The sequence below is a fragment of the Limanda limanda genome, chromosome 18 (assembly GCF_963576545.1).
Source record: "Limanda limanda chromosome 18, fLimLim1.1, whole genome shotgun sequence".
Lineage (NCBI taxonomy): Eukaryota > Metazoa > Chordata > Actinopteri > Pleuronectiformes > Pleuronectidae > Limanda > Limanda limanda.
In genome coordinates this window covers 874252-892200 of record NC_083653.1, presented here as the reverse complement: position 1 = coordinate 892200, position 17949 = coordinate 874252, and the positions used below count along the sequence as shown (strand labels likewise).

Here is a 17949-nt window from a genome sequence, read left to right as displayed (position 1 = left end):
AACATCGAGGATTCGGACGTGTTGAGGAATCTTCCTCATTCAGCTCAGCGGCCTCAGGGGAACAAGGCTCCTCTGTGTGAGGATTAAACCGACGCTCGCTGCCTGTTAATGTTTCATCTCTGACAAACATCCCAGTGAGAGAGAAGCTGCTGGAAACTTCTCAGAGGGAAACAACAGTTTTTACATTTTAGCTCTCGACTCAGTGAGAATTCTTATCTCGTTTCTCCATCGTCAACATCTTTGTTTTCGGTGACTTTGAAGGTTCAGTTCACACAAATGATTAAAGTACACCCCAGAAACCGTTGCTATGGAAATCGGGGGGGGGGCGATGCCTCACTGCTCGGACAGGAAATAAACTGTCTGCTTCCTGTTGTGTCCACTAAATACTTGTTCATTCAAACACGACCTTCACATCCTCAGGAAAGTTAATAATTTAGCTGATTTATCTTTTTGAAAAGTCTTCGTCGCTGTTTTTTCCAGGTGAAGTGAACGCACCACAGGAACTTCAGTGAGGAGGTCAGTGAACGCACCACAGCTCCGAGTCGGGGGGGGAAGAGAAACGTTTCAGACATGAGTAAAATTCAGTGAAATCAAGAATCTGCAGCTGCAGTGAATAAATAGATGTTTTTATTAGAGCATGAACATAGTGTACAGTGGAATGTGGAAGTATTGCACTTTGGTCGTTCGGGTCGTGGACGCAGCGGCGTCGCCTCTCACTCGCTGTTCGATTCCCTCGCACCCTGCAGGAGGAAACCACACGAGACAGAAGTGAGTCAAACCGTCACACTGATGCATTGTGGGACATCAGCCCCTGCACCGCGTCTAAAAATAGAAAGTTCATCGACACTTCTCAAGCTTCGTGGTTTGCAGCTGCAGGAAGTGCAAAGTGCAGATTCTGTGGCTGCACCTGAAAGCAGCACGAACGTTCAGATGAATCTGTGAAAACAAACTGAGCCAAACGGAAAATAACGTCTCGACGGATCTAAAGTAAATCAAGTGTTTATAAGAACTTTATATTAAGAAACCAACACGTTTATTCTGCTTCACATTAAAAGTCTTTCAGAGAAACGAGTTTAAGTTTGTCTCTTGTTTACGTCTTTGTCTCTTGTTTAAGTCTTTGTCTCCTGTCTCCTGTTTATGTCTTTGTCTCTTGTGTCTTGTTTACGTCTTGGTCTCCTGTTTACGTCTTTGTCTCCTGTCTCTTGTTTACGTCTTTGTCTCTTGTTTAAGTCTTTGTCTCCTGTCTCCTGTTTACGTCTTTGTCTCCTGTTTACGTCTTTGTCTCCTGTCTCTTGTTTACATCTTTGTCTCTTGTTTAAGTCTTTGTCTCCTGTCTCTTGTTTACGTCTTTGTCTCTTGTGTCTTGTTTACGTCTTTGTCTCTTGTTTAAGTCTTTGTCTCCTGTCTCCTGTTTACGTCTTTGTCTCCTGTTTACGTCTTTGTCTCCTGTCTCTTGTTTACGTCTTTTTCTCTTGTTTAAGTCTTTGTCTCCTGTCTCTTGTTTACGTCTTTGTCTCTTGTGTCTTGTTTACGTCTTTGTCTCCTGTTTACGTCTTTGTCTCCTGTCTCTTGTTTACGTCTTTGTCTCTTGTGTCTTGTTTACGTCTTTGTCTCTTGTTTAAGTCTTTGTCTCCTGTCTCCTGTTTACGTCTTTGTCTCCTGTCTCTTGTTTACGTCTTTGTCTCTTGTTTAAGTCTTTGTCTCCTGTCTCCTGTCTACGTCTTTGTCTCCTGTCTCTTGTTTACGTCTTTGTCGCTTGTCTCTTGTTTACGTCTTTGTCTCTTGTCCCTGTCTCCTGTTTACGTCTTTGTCTCTTGTCCCTGTTTACGTCTTTGTCTCTTGTGTCTTGTTTACGTCTTTGTCTCTTGTCCCTGTCTCCTGTTTACGTCTTTGTCTCTTGTCCCTGTCTCCTGTTTACGTCTTTGTCTCTTGTCTCCTGTTTACGTCTTTGTCTCCTGTCTCTTGTTTACGTCTTTGTCTCCTGTTTACATCTTTGTCTCTTGTTAACGTCTTTGTCTCTTGTTTACGTCTTGTCTCTTGTCCCTGTCTCCTGTTTACGTCTTTGTCTCCTGTCTCTTGTTTACGTCTTTGTCTCTTGTCCCCGTCTCCTGTTTACGTCTTTGTCTCTTGTTGACGTCTTTGTCTCCTGTCTCTTGTTTACGTCTTTGTCTCCTGTCCCTGTCTCCTTCTTTGTCTCCTGTCTCTTGTTTACGTCTTGTCTCTTGTTTACGTCTTTGTCTCCTGTCCCTGTCTCCTGTTTACGTCTTTGTCTCCTGTCCCTGTCTCCTGTTTACGTCTTTGTCTCCTGTCTCTTGTTTACGTCTTGTCTCTTGTTTACATCTTTGTCTCCTGTCCCTGTCTCCTGTTTACGTCTTTGTCTCCTGTCTCTTGTTTATGTCTTGTCTCTTGTTTACGTCTTTGTCTCTTGTCCCTGTCTCCTGTTTACGTCTTTGTCTCCTGTTTACGTCTTTGTCTCTTGTTGACGTCTTTGTCTCCTGTCTCCTGTCTCTTGTTTACGTCTTTGTCTCCTGTCCCTGTCTCCGTCTTTGTCTCCTGTCTCTTGTTTACGTCTTTGTCTCCTGTCCCTGTCTCCTGTTTACGTCTTTGTCTCCTGTCTCTTGTTTACGTCTTGTCTCTTCTTTACGTCTTTGTCTCCTGTCCCTGTCTCCTGTTTACGTCTTTGTCTCCTGTCTCCTGTTTACGTCTTTGTCTCCTGTCCCTGTCTCCTGTTTACGTCTTTGTCTCCTGTCTCTTGTTTACGTCTTGTCTCCTGTTTACGTCTTTGTCTCTTGTCTCCTGTTTACGTCTTTGTCTGCTGTCTCTTGTTTACGTCTTTGTCTCCTGTCCCTGTCTCCTGTTTACGTCTTCGTCTCCTGTCTCTTGTTTACGTCTTTGTCTCTTGTCCCTGTCTCCTGTTTACGTCTTTGTCTCCTGTCTCTTGTTTACGTCTTTGTCTCCTGTCCCTGTCTCCTGTTTACGTCTTTGTCTCCTGTCTCTTGTTTACGTCTTGTCTCCTGTTTACGTCTTTGTCTCTTGTTTACGTCTTTGTCTTCTGTCCCTGTCTCCTGTTTACGTCTTTGTCTCCTGTCTCTTGTTTACGTCTTTGTCTCCTGTCCCTGTCTCCTGTTTACGTCTTTGTCTCTTGTCCCTGTCTCCTGTTTACGTCTTTGTCTCCTGTCCCTGTCTCCTGTTTACGTCTTTGTCTCCTGTCTCTTGTTTACGTCTTTGTCTCCTGTCCCTGTCTCCTGTTTACGTCTTTGTCTCTTGTCCCTGTCTCCTGTTTACGTCTTTGTCTCCTGTCCCTGTCTCCTGTTTACGTCTTTGTCTCCTGTCCCTGTCTCCTGTTTACGTCTTTGTCTCTTGTTTATGTCTTGTCTCTTGTTTACGTCTTTGTCTCTTGTCCCTGTCTCCTGTTTACCTCTTTGTCTCTTGTGTCTTGTTTACGTCTTGGTCTCTTGTCCCTGTCTCTTGTTTACGTCTTAGTCTCTTGTCCCTGTCTCCTGTTTACGTCTTTGTCTCTTGTCCCTGTCTCCTGTTTACGTCTTTGTCTCCTGTCTCTTGTTTACGTCTTGTCTCTTGTTTACGTCTTTGTCTCTTGTCACTGTCTCCTGTTTACGTCTTTGTCTCCTGTCTCTTGTTTACGTCTTGTCTCTTGTTTACGTCTTTGTCTCTTGTCCCTGTCTCTTGTTTACGTCTTTGTCTCTTGTTGACGTCTTTGTCTCCTGTCCCTGTCTCTTGTTTACGTCTTTGTCTCCTGTCCCTGTCTCTTGTTTACGTCTTTGTCTCCTGTCTCTTGTTTACGTCTTGTCTCTTGTTTACGTCTTTGTCTCCTGTCCCTGTCTCCTGTTTACGTCTTTGTCTCCTGTCTCTTGTTTACGTCTTGTCTCTTGTTTACGTCTTTGTCTCCTGTCCCTGTCTCCTGTTTACGTCTTTGTCTCCTGTCTCTTGTTTACGTCTTGTCTCTTGTTTACGTCTTTGTCTCTTGTCACTGTCTCCTGTTTACGTCTTTGTCTCCTGTCTCTTGTTTACGTCTTGTCTCTTGTTTACGTCTTTGTCTCCTGTCCCTGTCTCCTGTTTACGTCTTTGTCTCCTGTCCCTGTCTCCTGTTTACGTCTTTGTCTCCTGTCTCTTGTTTACGTCTTGTCTCTTGTTTACGTCTTTGTCTCCTGTCCCTGTCTCCTGTTTACGTCTTTGTCTCCTGTCTCTTGTTTACGTCTTGTCTCTTGTTTACGTCTTTGTCTCCTGTCCCTGTCTCCTGTTTACGTCTTTGTCTCCTGTCTCTTGTTTACGTCTTGTCTCTTGTTTACGTCTTTGTCTCCTGTCCCTGTCTCCTGTTTACGTCTTTGTCTCCTGTCTCTTGTTTACGTCTTGTCTCTTGTTTACGTCTTTGTCTCTTGTCACTGTCTCCTGTTTACGTCTTTGTCTCCTGTCTCTTGTTTACGTCTTGTCTCTTGTTTACGTCTTTGTCTCCTGTCCCTGTCTCCTGTTTACGTCTTTGTCTCCTGTCTCTTGTTTACGTCTTGTCTCTTGTTTACGTCTTTGTCTCTTGTCACTGTCTCCTGTTTACGTCTTTGTCTCCTGTCTCTTGTTTACGTCTTGTCTCTTGTTTACGTCTTTGTCTCCTGTCCCTGTCTCCTGTTTACGTCTTTGTCTCCTGTCTCTTGTTTACGACTTTGTCTCCTGTCCCTGTCTCCTGTTTACGTCTTTGTCTCCTGTCTCTTGTTTACGTCTTGTCTCCTGTTTACGTCTTTGTCTCCTGTCCCTGTCTCCTGTTTACGTCTTTGTCTCCTGTCCCTGTCTCCTGTTTACGTCTTTGTCTCCTGTCCCTGTCTCTTGTGTACGTCTTTGTCTCTTGTCCCTGTCTCCTGTTACCTTGCTGAGTTCAGGGAACAGCTCCTGCACGGCGATGTCCAGCAGGACGTAGGTCATCTGAGGACACAGCAGAGACAAAGTGTGAAGACGAGTCATTGGGCTGGAGTTGCTCCTTCACTCTGAACCTGGACCTTATCGTGACGCTGATGTAATGAAGACTCTTGTCGTGGCGCCCCCTGTCTGTCGGCTCTGGAATCACCTGCTTGTTGAGCAGCGGCTGCTGGAAGCTGTCGAACAGGAGACGGATTCCTTCGTACTTGGCCTCCTCTCCGATGCACTTTCCCACGACGTCTGTGGACAAACACGAGTTTAGCTTCAGGTCTAAAAACTGGTAAATCCCTGGAAGATGAATCTGTTAAACCGGAGGTTGAAGTGTGGATGAACCGACCTGGTAGATACTTCATCATCTCGTCGAAGGTCCTCTTGGCTCGGAGCTGCTTGTCCTCGGGGCTTCGCTCCTCGCTGCTCTCGCAGAAAACAGCGTCTGCAGCAGGAGACAAGACCCCGAGCTTTAATACATCAGAGTTCTGACCCGTCTGAGGGACCCTGAAGGCATCGCCCCCCCCCCCCGACCGGTGTCCCACCTCGGAGCTGCGTGATGAGCGACACCATGCGATGCTCCTGCAGAACCTGCTCCAGCCTGACCTGCATGTACTGATCCATGTAGGCCTCGAACGTGTTCTTCAGCAGGATCCTCCCGGCCGACAGGAAGTGGTGCAGCCAGTCGGGCACGTGGAAGACCACCCGACCTGAGGAGCACATGGTGGGACGGGTTCAGGACCTTCGGGCTCTTCAGGTCGTGGGACGGGAATCGAACGGCTGAGCTCGTTACTCACCCACGTGCATCATGCAGTCGTACATGCCCTGGACGCTGACCAGCTCCAGGAAGCAGTTGTGGTTGTGTCTCTTCTCTGAACTCTCCGACACGTTCGCATTGTTCTGGAACACGTGGTTGAAAAGCTGCAGAAGAAGAATCAGGCGGGAAAGAACACAAGGAGAGTGGAGATCAGAGGAGACAGAAGGAGACGGGAGCAGGAAGCAGGAACTCTGAGATGTTTCTTCATCAAGATGCTTCCTCACTGAGATGCTTCCTCACTGAGATGCTTCCTCACTGAGATGCTTCCTCACTGAGATGTTCCCTCACTGAGATGCTTCCTCACTGAGATGTTTCCTCACTGAGAAGCTTCCTCACTGAGATGCTTCCTCACTGAGATGGTCCCTCACTGAGATGCTTCCTCACTGAGATGTTTCCTCACTGAGATGCTTCCTCACTGAGATGCTTCCTCACTGAGATGCTTCCTCACTGAGATGTTTCCTCACTGAGATGCTTCCTCACTGAGATGTTTCCTCACTGAGATGCTTCCTCACTGAGATGCTTCCTCACTGAGATGTTTCCTGACTGAGATGTTCCCTCACTGAGATGCTTCCTCACTGAGATGTTCCCTCACTGAGATGCTTCCTCACTGAGATGTTTCCTCACTGAGATGCTTCCTCACTGAGATGCTTCCTCACTGAGATGTTCCCTCACTGAGATGCTTCCTCACTGAGATGTTTCCTCACTGAGATGCTTCCTCACTGAGATGCTTCCTCACTGAGATGTTCCCTCACTGAGATGCTTCCTCACTGAGATTCTCCCTCACTGATATGTTTCCTCACTGAGATGTTCCCTCACTGAGATGCTTCCTCACTGAGATGCTTCCTGACTGAGATGCTTCCTGACTGAGATGCTTCCTCACTGAGATGCTTCCTCACTGAGATGTTTCCTCACTGAGATGCCTCCTCACTGAGATGCCTCCTCACTGAGATGCCTCCTCACTGAGATGCTTCCTCACTGACATGCTTCCTCACTGAGATGTTCCTCACTGATATGTTCCTCACTGAGATGTTCCTCACTGAGATGCTTCCTCAATGAGATGCTTCCTCACTGAGATGCTTCCTCACTGAGATGCTTCCTCACTGAGATGCTTCCTCACTGATATGTTTCCTCACTGAGATGCTTCCTCACTGAGATGCTTCCTCACTGAGATGTTCCTCACTGATATGTTCCTCACTGATATGTTCCTCACTGAGATGCTTCCTCACTGAGATGCCTCCTCAATGAGATGCTTCCTCACTGAGATGCTTCCTCACTGAGATGTTTCCTCACTGAGATGCTCCCTCACTGAGATGCTCCCTCACTGAGATGCTTCCTCACTGAGATGCTTCCTCACTGAGATGCTTCCTCACTGAGATGTTTCCTCACTGAGATGCTTCCTCACTGAGATGCTTCCTCACTGAGATGTTCCTCACTGAGATGCTCCCTCACTGAGATGTTCCCTCACTGAGATGCATCCTCACTGAGATGCTTCCTCACTGAGATGTTCCCTCACTGAGATGCTTCCTCACTGAGATGTTTCCTCACTGAGATGCTTCCTCACTGAGATGTTTCCTCACTGAGATGCTTCCTGACTGAGATGTTTCCTCACTGAGATGTTCCTCACTGAGATGTTCCCTTACTGAGATGCTTCCTCACTGAGATGTTCCTCACTGAGATGTTCCTCACTGAGATGCTTCCTCACTGAGATGCTTCCTCACTGAGATGCTTCCTGACTGAGATGCTTCCTCACTGAGATGCTTCCTCACTGAGATGTTTCCTCACTGAGATGCTTCCTCACTGATATGTTTCCTCACTGAGATGCTTCCTCACTGAGATGCTTCCTCACTGCGATGTTCCTCACTGATATGTTCCTCACTGATATGTTCCTCACTGAGATGCTTCCTCACTGAGATGTTTCCTCACTGAGATGCTTCCTCACTGAGATGCCTCCTCACTGAGATGCCTCCTCACTGAGATGGCTTCCTCACTGAGATGCTTCCTCACTGAGATGCTTCCTCACTGAGATGCCTCCTCACTGAGATGCCTCCTCACCGAGATGCCTCCTCACTGAGATGCCTCCTCACCGAGATGCCTCCTCACCGAGATGCCTCCTCACCGAGACGCTTCCTCACCGAGATGCTTCCTCACTGAGATGCTTCCTCACTGAGATGTTCCCTCACTGAGATGTTTCCTCACTGAGATGCTTCCTCACTGAGATGCTTCCTCACTGAGATGCTTCCTCACTGAGATGCTTCCTCACTGAGATGTTCCTCACTGAGATGTTCCTCACTGAGATGCTTCCTCAGATGTTTCCTCAGCGTGTGTTTGACAGCGTGTGGTGGTTGTACCTTCTTGTTGTTCTCCGTGGTCGGGCTGAGGATGGTCAGCTCCGGGCGGTTGGGTTTGGGTTTGGGCGACTCGCAGGAGTTGAAGAAACTCTGGATGAACGGCTCCAGGTTCTGTCCTCTCTGGAAAAACAGACGTTTCACACGGTTCAATATCTGTAAACTCGGATCCTCACCTTGGTACGGAGATGTTCTTCCTTCAGAGGTTGGATTCAGGAGCAGATCGATCTTGAGATGAAGTGAGACTCACCTCTTTGATCAGCTTCCCTGGGACGGACTTGAAAATCTTCCCTGTGAAACAAAGATGAGACGAACAAACAGTTTAGTTTGAATTCGTTTTCTTCTGTTTAGGATTTTGAATTTTGGACGAAGAACAAAGTGCAGCTTTGATAAAGTTGTTTATTTTCCTGAAGGAGTTTTTACCGAGGTTGACGTCCGGCAGCATCCTGTCGAGGAACTGGGACTCCACGCTGTGAGGAGACAGGAAGTCCGCCAGCAGCTGACTGTTACTGAGCTCAGGGTGCAGCACGAGTCTCTGAGACACACACACACACACACACACACACACAGACAAACACACACACACACAGACACACACACACACACACACCAGAAAACAATCAATCGGAATCTACAGTCGCTCAAACATCACAACAAATACATCCTTCACTATTTAAAGTGATTTTCACCTATAAACTAAATGATAAGACTGTTTGTTTTGATCTGGAACTTGTGTCATAGCGCCACCTAGTGTTTCAAACTGTCCTGGCTGTGATTACTTCCTGTTATTCTCCAGATTAAAATACCTGCAAATATTCTTCAAACTCTTCCTTCTTTGATGAGAGGAATTCATAATTCTTCGGTCCGATGATTCGTTTGGACGGAAGCTGTGCGTCTGAAAATGTGCCTGAAAGAAAAAGACGGATTTTTAACGACGACTCTGAAGTAACAAAGTGAAACTGAAGAGAAAAGCTCACCGTGGAATTCAGTCAGTTTGGATTCCAGGACGTAGAACTCCAGATATCTCCTGAAGACCGACCACTTCTCCGTCTCATGACCGACTGGAAGAGAAGAAACAGGAAGTCACACCAGGAGTCGGGGGAGGTTTGACCCGACGCGGTGGACAAGGTGGTCGCCCGCTCGCCTGTCTTCCTGTCCTTGCGCTCCACGTCGATGCAGAACACGGGGACCCGCTCTCTCTTGGCCTCGTCGTCGTAGATGTCGATGTAGGGGATGGTGATGCTCCACGCCGACAGGTTCCTCAGGGCGCCTGCCGCGCTGGCCGGCTCGGCGGGGGCGTCGTCCTCCATCACCACGGTCGCCTCCTCCACCTGACACACACGTTAATGATGACTTCTACCCCCCCGACGGACAACACGCCCACCTACGTCCGTATCAAGAGAAACGTGTTAACAACGTGGCGCTCACCAGGTCGTCGTCCATGTCGCTCATGGCGCTGGGCGGCAGGATGGCGCCCTCCATGGTCGTGCTCCTGAACACGCCTTTGATTTTGCTTCCGATCCTGCTGATGCCGAACGTCTCCCCTCGTTTCAACGGGTTCCTGCAGAGACACAGAGAGAGGTCGGTTCACGTCTCTGAACCTGAAGAAGAATGTTCATCTGCTGAATCAGTGAAGAAAGAACTCGACACTGGAGGAGAAGTTTCTAACGAGGAGTCGATGGAACCTCCCAGGTTTTCACTTCTTGATTTCCTGTCTCCACTGGATCTTCTGCTCTGAACCAAGATCAACATCATTGATTCTATAACGACTTGAAGTTTCCGCTGAGACGCACAAACTTTAAAAAACAAACTTTAAAACATCGATAGTTCAGTTTGTTTCAGTAAAACTATTCTACACGTTGGAGGACGAGTTTCCATCAGATATATATCTATATAGATCTATATATCTGTGTGTGTGTAAAAACATGGCTGCATATGAACCTTGATGCTTCCCGTGTATCATTCATTCGCTCCTGTCGACACAGAATGTGTGAACTCTTTGGTTACATGTTTACTGAAGTGGATCAAATGATTTGTAGAACTATAAACGATTAATGAATCACCGACCTGCTGATCCTGGAGTTCCTGGTCAGAGACTCGGCTCCTCGCAGCAGGTGACGGAAATACTGAGCACAAAATGTAATAATGAATTATACGGATTTATTCACAGTGTAAAACCGACTGTCTGGATAAAAGTGATAAAACCACAGTGTTAAATTATATTTGATCAAATACTGAATTGTTGTGAAGGAGCCGTTTTGAAAGTGTGGGAAGGTCTCACCTCGTCGCTGTGGCAGAACATGGGGGTGAAGACTCTCTCCAGCAGAGACAGGACGTGCTCGTAGGCCTCGAACAGGCAGCGCATGGTCTGCAGCTTCACCACGCCGCCGTACGGCCCTGTAGCGACTGAGAGCAGAGGAACCGCTGAGAGCTGCACTGGGAGGACTGAGGAGGTTCAGTGACCGGAGGAGAGGAGTCTTACTGTTCCTGATCTCCTCCACGATGAACGGGTCGAAGCTGATCTTGTCGATGCTCTCGTCCAGGCAGTAGGTCTCGTAGATGTGCAGCACCTCGCCGTGCAGCCGCTGCAGCTCCGAGTCGCTCAGCTCCGGACTCAGGATCTTATCGTTGAACTCCTCTGGAGGAAGCGTCAGGATCTCATGAGTTCTGAGTCAGAAACACCAGCTGTGTGTGTGTGTGTGTGTGTGTGTGTGAGGCTGGTTTCCTCACCCACGGCCAGGCAGAACTGCAGCACGTGCACGGCTCCTTCCTGCTTGAGGAAGTTCATGAAACGAAAGAGAAGGTCCTGCTGGTCCCGGATCTCCTTCAGCTCCAGCTTCAGCACCTGGAGGACGAGGTGACAGGAAACGCTTCAGACTCTCGGACTCAGACAGAGACGGTGAGCGGATGTTTCTGTGAAGGTCTCGTTCTGTCTCCTGCTCCAACTCACAGACGCCTTCTTGTTGCTGACGTCGGCGTATTTCTGTAGAAATGGAACCAGGTCCGAGGGCGGCTCGCAGGCGTCTTCAGGCTGGAGACACAGACGAGACTTAAAACTGCAACCGGATCACTTACTTTGTAGAGTCGATTGAATATTTAATAGTTAGTTTTAGAAGTTTTACTCACTGGAGTGTCCTCAACGAAGATGAGCACCATGAGGTTCACAGTGTCCTGGAAGCAAAGAGAAGCTGCGTTGAAATGACTCAGATTCTTTCAGACTCTGTCGATATAATAATGCATCTCAAGCCGTCGTGTCCCTGTGTCGTTATCTTCTCACCACACTGAGGCGCTAGAGGCTCATTTCAGCTCAACGTTAAAGAATCTTTACCAAGCAGCTCCTCTTCTCCACACACACGGTTCTACTCACAGCGTCGGCCATGAAGTCCATGGTCGGTAAGAGGACGGACCCGGACATCACCTCCCGCAGCAGCAGAGCCAGAGACCTGGACCAGGACGAGACGCTGGGTTCAACAGGAAACGTCTCAGCTATCACCAAAGTCTACAAGAGAACTGGGTCCGAGCTGAAGCCACACCCACACCACTACGATTACACTGTTGCTATGGTGACGCCTGGTGGAGTTTACCATGAATCAGAGACTTGTGTAAACTTCTCTCGTTTTAGTTTGAAACTCTGGGTTTGTGTCTTAGTCTTAACAGAAACTGAGACTGGACTACCAGCGCTGGACACAAAGCGTTGCTAACATAGATATCATATATAAAGGCTAGATGTCTCATTCGAAGGAGCCCGACGTCCGCACATGGCGGCCATCTTGCTAGGGGGCATCTCGCTCACCCATAACATTGTGTTGGTAGTGGTAAATAACCATAACTTGCTCAATTTTCAACCGATTTTGAAACGGTCTGGTTTGTTATAAACGTCAGAGATGTAGTTATGACACTGCATAAATTATTCATTTTTTTTAGAAAATAACATAATTATTCATAAGTATGCAGTGTCATATCTACATCTCTGACGTTTATAACAAACCAAACCGTTTAAAAATCGGTTGAAAATTGAGCAAGTTATGGTTATTTACCAACACAATGTTATGGGTGAGCGTGCTGCCCCCTAGCAAGATGGCCGCCATGTGTGGACGTTCGTCTCCGTTGGCCGGCAACGCAGACGAGACATCTAGCCTTTATATATGATATCTATGGTTGCTAACACTTCCTGTCAGTAACACTTCCTGTCTGTTACACTTCCTGTCAGCAACACTTCCTTTGTAACACTTCCTGTCTGTTACACTTCCTGTCAGCAACACTTCCTGTCTGTTACACTTCCTGTCTGTTACACTTCCTGTCTGTTACACTTCCTGTCAGCAACACTTCCTATCAGCAACACTTCCTGTCTGTTACACTTCCTGTCTGTTACACTTCCTGTCAGTTACACTTCCTGTCAGTTACACTTCCTGTCTGTTACACTTCCTGTCTGTTACACTTCCTGTCAGTAACACTTCCTGTCTGTTACACTTCCTGTCAGTAACACTTCCTGTCTGTTACACTTCCTGTCAGTAACACTTCCTGTCAGCAACACTTCCTGTCAGTAACACTTCCTGTCAGTAACACTTCCTGTCTGTTACACTTCCTGTCAGTAACACTTCCTGTCAGTAACACTTCCTGTCAGCAACACTTCCTGTCTGTTACACTTCCTGTCAGCAACACTTCCTGTCAGTAACACTTCCTGTCTGTTACACTTCCTGTCAGTAACACTTCCTGTCAGTAACACTTCCTGTCTGTTACACTTCCTGTCTGTTACACTTCCTGTTAGTTACACTTCCACCTTGTCGTCCCTGCTCTGACTCTTCACCTTCACTGTTTCTGTAACTAAGCCACCAACTGCAGAGGAGACAATCTACTTCCTGTTTACGTCACATGACCAGGTGAAGGGTCATGTGACGTGTGTTGGTGTGGGCGGGACCTGGGACTCTGGGCTCAGGTCAGTGTCTACCTGCAGTCTGTAGCCTTGGGCGGCATCACGTAGGGAAACAGCATCTCAGTCAGTTTCCTCAAGTAGATCAGCTCGTCCCTTCGGCTGCGCAGAGCCACGTGGAGGTCGGCGCCGTATCCGTCCAGCGCCGTCGCCTGTAACCTGTCCACGTTCTGCACTGAGGACGAACCAGCAGAGTGCAGGACGTCAGCCACAGACTGCTCCTGAGACGTTTTGATGTGAAGACGAATTCTGTTTCTACCTTTTCCTCGAGCTTTGGCAATCACTTCAATGTGCTTCATCGCAGCTTTCATCACTTTGTCTGCAAACACCGCGGTGACGTCCACCTGCGGAGGACAGACACACAGACACGTCGGTGAGACACGTATCGTCTTCACACGGCTCTGGTTCTGCTGGCGTGTGATTGGACGTCACCTTCTGAGCTCGGCGGACGAGCACCGAGGCGAAGAAGCGAAAGGTCATCCTCAGCTCGTCCACGCACGCCTCGTCGTCCGTGATGTCCCTGAAACCCACGGGAGGAGTTTTTAAAAACAGCGTCGGATTTTATCTGTCGGTAAACAACAACCACGGGGGGGGGGTTCCTCATACCTGTACCAGGGGAACACGAAGTTCTCCAGAACCAACTCGAACACCTACAGGATGAGAGAGAAGGTCACAGATCAACACTGGTTCCAGTTCCACAGAAGCAAAGGATGAGGATCTGGACGAAGGTTAGAGATGAAAGTGTTTTTCCTCTGAGGGAATCGAACCCCCGGTGCTCGTACCTCTGCCACGGAGGCGTCCACCTGGGACGGAACCTTCAGGTCCAACCAGGGCTGGTAGTTCTCCAGGAGCAGCGTCGGCCTGCGGACAACAAGGATCAGAGCCCGAGGGAAACCAGCCGTTCACAAACTGCATCTGTCTTTAAACATCTCACTTCACCAGGTTTACACAGTGGAGATGAAAGATGAGTTCCACAGATATGAAGGAACATCACAGTCATGGAGAATAAAGAGAAGTTTCCAGAAGAGAATCACCGTTAATATCTGAGTCACAGAGAACAAACTGCAACACAAACTTTACAAAAATATATAAGTATATATATAAGTGTTTAAGCATCAGCCACATCAGTTGGGATCTGGTGCTCAATGTGTGTGCATGTTTATTAAATACATGTTGAGGCAGAATCCAAACACTGGTGATATATTACACACATGTATATACACACACATGTATATATACACACACATGTATATACACACACACATACACACACATGCATGTTGTGTATGTGTGAAGTTACCGGTGACGTTTGCACTTGACCTTCCCGCACACGGCACAGCTGTGACCCAGAGGAAACAGCTCCTGCTGCTGCTGCTGCTGCTGCAAGAAACCACAACACCCAGTTAGACCAGTTCCTCAGACCAGTTCCTCAGACCAGTTCCTCAGACCAGTTCCTCAGACCAGTTCATCATCAGACCAGTTCATCAGACCAGTTCCTCATCAGACCAGTTCCTCAGACCAGTTCATCATCAGACCAGTTCCTCAGACCAGTTCATCATCAGACCAGTTCATCAGACCAGTTCCTCATCAGACCAGTTCCTCTTCAGACCAGTTCCTCTTCAGACCAGTTCCTCTTCAGACCAGTTCCTCTTCAGACCAGTTCCTCTTCAGACCAGTTCCTCATCAGACCAGTTCCTCTTCAGACCAGTTCCTCTTCAGACCAGTTCCTCTTCAGACCAGTTCCTCTTCAGACCAGTTCATCATCAGACCAGTTCCTCAGACCAGTTCATCGGACCAGTTCATCAGACCAGTTCCTCATCACACCAGTTCCTCAGACCAGTTCATCATCAGACCAGTTCCTCATCAGACCAGTTCATCATCAGACCAGTTCATCAGACCAGTTCCTCTTCAGACCAGTTCCTCAGACCAGTTCATCATCAGACCAGTTCATCATCAGACCAGTTCCTCATCAGACCAGTTCCTCATCAGACCAGTTCCTCTTCAGACCAGTTCATCATCAGACCAGTTCCTCAGACCAGTTCATCATCTGGTCTCTGGAGACAAACTGGTGGAAGCAGGAAGGAGAGGACCTTCACTGGGGTGACCAGACGTCCTCTTTTTCCCGGACATGTCCTCTTTTCGAGACCTAAAAAATGCGTCCGGCAGGGATTCCAAAAACGTCCGGTATTTTGCCTTGTCGCATATTTGTGTTTCTGGGTCTTTCACAGCCTACTAGTTATTTCGGCCTTCCAAGTTCTGGAAATGGTACCACCTTACGTTCCACCTTCTTGTGCGAGCTGACTGTAGAGAGAGTCTGTCATTGGGCGACCGATCTCAGGGTTGCCAGAGCCACGATAATTATCCTCCAAATACGACTAGTTCACGTACACTCTGCAAAACACAAAACTGCAGCAAGAGGAGAGAGCTCGTCGAGTAAAGGGACAGACTTTTTTGTGAGTAAAACCGACAGAAAAGTGTCTTAATAAGTAATTTATTATTTGGAATATTGTATTTGTTATCATTATTGCTTTAATATATGAGGAGGACTGAAAAGTTTCTAAATTTTCCTATTTTAATATGTGGCCATATAAAGAATTTATTATTTAGAATGTTTTATTTGTTATCATTATTGACACATTTAAATGCCACAAAAAAGATTTGTTTTACATTTGCACTTTGCAATTTTGTTAAAGTTCAATAAATAGATGTTTATATAGTCATTTGTGTCATTTTTGTCATTTCATTTGTGACATTTGTATGCATTCACATGGTCATGGTGCGGCATGCTATACACTACACCTCCCCACGCCAAGCTGACTGTCCCCCCCCCCTGACCCCCCCGCGACGAAGTGTCCTCTTTTATACAAACTCAAATCTGGTCCCCCTACCTTCACTCACCTGGACTCTGGGTTTGATGGCCACCAGCACGTTGGGCAGAAGAGACTCTGGACCGAGGGAACAGTAGAAGGTGACGACACCGGCCAGGAACGACCAGAACACCAGCAGGATGTGGAGGTAGCTGCACACACACACACACACACACACACACACACAACTGTTATACTGCACAGCTGCAACACACACAGCAGCACACATCTTCAACACACACACATCTGTTATACTGCACAGCTGCAACACACACATCTTCAACACACACAGCAACACACAGACACACACACAGCTGTTACACTGCACAGCTTCAGCCTTGCTCTCCCCCTGGTGGCTCGCTGCAGTACAGCTCATAACTCCAGTGGATGAATGAGCAGAATTCATTTGGAGAAAGAAATGATTTATTAAACGACTTTATTCAGACTGAAGGATATTGTGGCTGTGAAGTTACAGTGCCCCCTAGTGACACACATACGTACTGACACAGCTGCAGTTTACAGTAAGGGTCAACGTGGGGTCAACGTATAACCACGATCACATGCATGAGCAGGTCACATGTCGGACCCTGTCCCTGGATAGAACCGGTTTTCACTCATTATATGATTGTTTGTAATAATTCTTAATAAACACGCCAAAGAGAGTGAGCGTATTATTTTGTTGTTTGGCCCCGGATCTTTGTTATCGATTATTCAGGCGGGCTAGGGTGGCTATGCTAACAATAGTAATAATATTAACTGATGATATAAAAAATTATATAGAAATATTAGATTAATTGACTGTGCGATCAGATGAAAAACACGTTGCGCTAACACATTGACGATCTTAGTTCTGTCTGTTTCCGTGTCCGGTAACGAACCTTGATGCTAACACAACGTAAAGGTCACATGGGCCCGTGTCCTGTCCACTAACATGGAAGAGGCGGGGCTTGTGACACGTAATGCAGCCGGCCACCAGAGGGCGGTCGAGACGCGTTTGGCTTCACTTCGCTGCACACAAGGGGCAGTGACGTCACAGACCCACTCACCTGTTGAGCACCACCGTGACGCAGAGCAGCGTCATCAGCAGGAAGCAGAAGAGCGGGTAGTGACGTCCCGCCTCCGTCAGCCTCCGCTTCACGTCCATCAGGAACCACGGAGTCGCCATCCTGTCCCGGTTAGCTCCGGTTAGCCCCGGTTAGCTCCTGTTAGTCCCGGTTAGCTCCGGTTAGCCCCGGTTAGCTCCTGTCAGCTCCGGTTAGCCCCGGTTAGCTCCTGTAAGGCCCGGTTAGCTCCGGTTAGCCCCGGTTAGCTTCTGTTAGCTCCGGTTAGCCCCGGTTAGCTCCTGTAAGCCCCGGTTAGCTCCTGTTAGCTCCGGTTAACTCCGGTTAGCCACCCCTCGGTGGACGGGGTGTAGCCGGTTGAAGTAGCCTGCTCCCGGGGACCGGGTCCGGTGATGTCCCGGTGCTGGACCTCAGCTCCTCATTTAAAAACAACACGACTCAAACTTCCGACTTCATGTTTGTTTCTGAGCCCTGACACTTCCGGTCCCGAAACTTCCGCTTCCTGGGTTGCCAGGTCCGAGAGAAACTTTTATAAAGACGTAAACTTTTGAAAATATCAAATCAGTTCATTAGTGAAGCAATTCTTATACAAATTATATAAATATACATTTTATGTTTTATTGTGTGTATTTTATATTTACAGTTGTTTGTAATCCTGTAAAGTTTCTTTGAGCAGTGTTTAAAGCACAATGCTTATTTAATGTACTATTATAAATGTAAAGTTCGCTGTCAAATAAAAACAACAAAACTGATCTTGTTCAGATTTTAACTTTTTAGTTCTCGTCCCTCTAACGTTCACACTCGATACGTCATCGTGGATCTTAGTTTAACTTTGTAGAACAGTTCTTTACTTTTCTTGTTATATGAAGTCACGACAGTTGTTTGTCTCCTCATCTGTTGCTTGGTTTGAACTTTATTCATTTGACTTCAGTCGACTAAGTTTTATTATGACTATCTGTGACTTTCATAAACTAATGATTTGGTTCTTGGACTGAAAACAGTGAAACATTATCACCTT

General features: G+C 47.3%; 1 protein-coding gene across 3 annotated transcripts; it reads right to left on the bottom strand.

Annotated features, from left to right (window-relative positions):
• Positions 1 to 610: 610 nt before the first annotated feature.
• LOC133024909 (sorting nexin-14-like) lies at positions 611 to 17079 on the bottom strand. Of its 3 annotated transcripts, none has more exons than XM_061092071.1 (28): positions 16917 to 17079; positions 15902 to 16022; positions 14304 to 14383; positions 13786 to 13864; positions 13610 to 13653; positions 13436 to 13523; positions 13263 to 13347; positions 13022 to 13178; positions 11441 to 11516; positions 11200 to 11244; positions 11024 to 11104; positions 10804 to 10918; positions 10556 to 10711; positions 10355 to 10479; positions 10141 to 10199; positions 9502 to 9634; positions 9218 to 9404; positions 9051 to 9134; positions 8880 to 8980; positions 8497 to 8608; positions 8324 to 8364; positions 8077 to 8196; positions 5709 to 5832; positions 5457 to 5621; positions 5261 to 5356; positions 5072 to 5163; positions 4873 to 4929; positions 611 to 740 (listed from the first exon to the last, which is right to left on the bottom strand). In XM_061092071.1, the coding sequence occupies exons 1-28, from the start codon at positions 17033 to 17035 to the stop codon at positions 714 to 716; spliced, it is 2769 nt and encodes a 922-aa protein (XP_060948054.1). In that variant the 5' UTR covers positions 17036 to 17079; the 3' UTR covers positions 611 to 713. The 3 variants fall into 3 exon arrangements, with proteins under 3 accessions (XP_060948054.1, XP_060948055.1, XP_060948056.1); XM_061092072.1 differs by having other exon boundaries at positions 14304 to 14380; XM_061092073.1 differs by having other exon boundaries at positions 14304 to 14377.
• Between the last annotated feature and the right edge of the window lie 870 nt (positions 17080 to 17949).

Bases quoted from the DNA above. Each gene is read 5' to 3' on its own strand.
- LOC133024909 (XM_061092071.1), bottom strand. From the start codon at position 17,035: ATGGCGACTCCGTGGTTCCTGATGGACGTGAAGCGGAGGCTGACGGAG. The intron at 11,105-11,199 runs GTGAGTAAAACT...CTGTGTCTCCAG, and splicing joins TCTTCGTTGAGGACACTCCA to CCTGAAGACGCCTGCGAGCC. The intron at 741-4,872 runs GTAACAGGAGAC...TTCCTCCTGCAG, and splicing joins TGTTCCCTGAACTCAGCAAG to GGTGCGAGGGAATCGAACAG.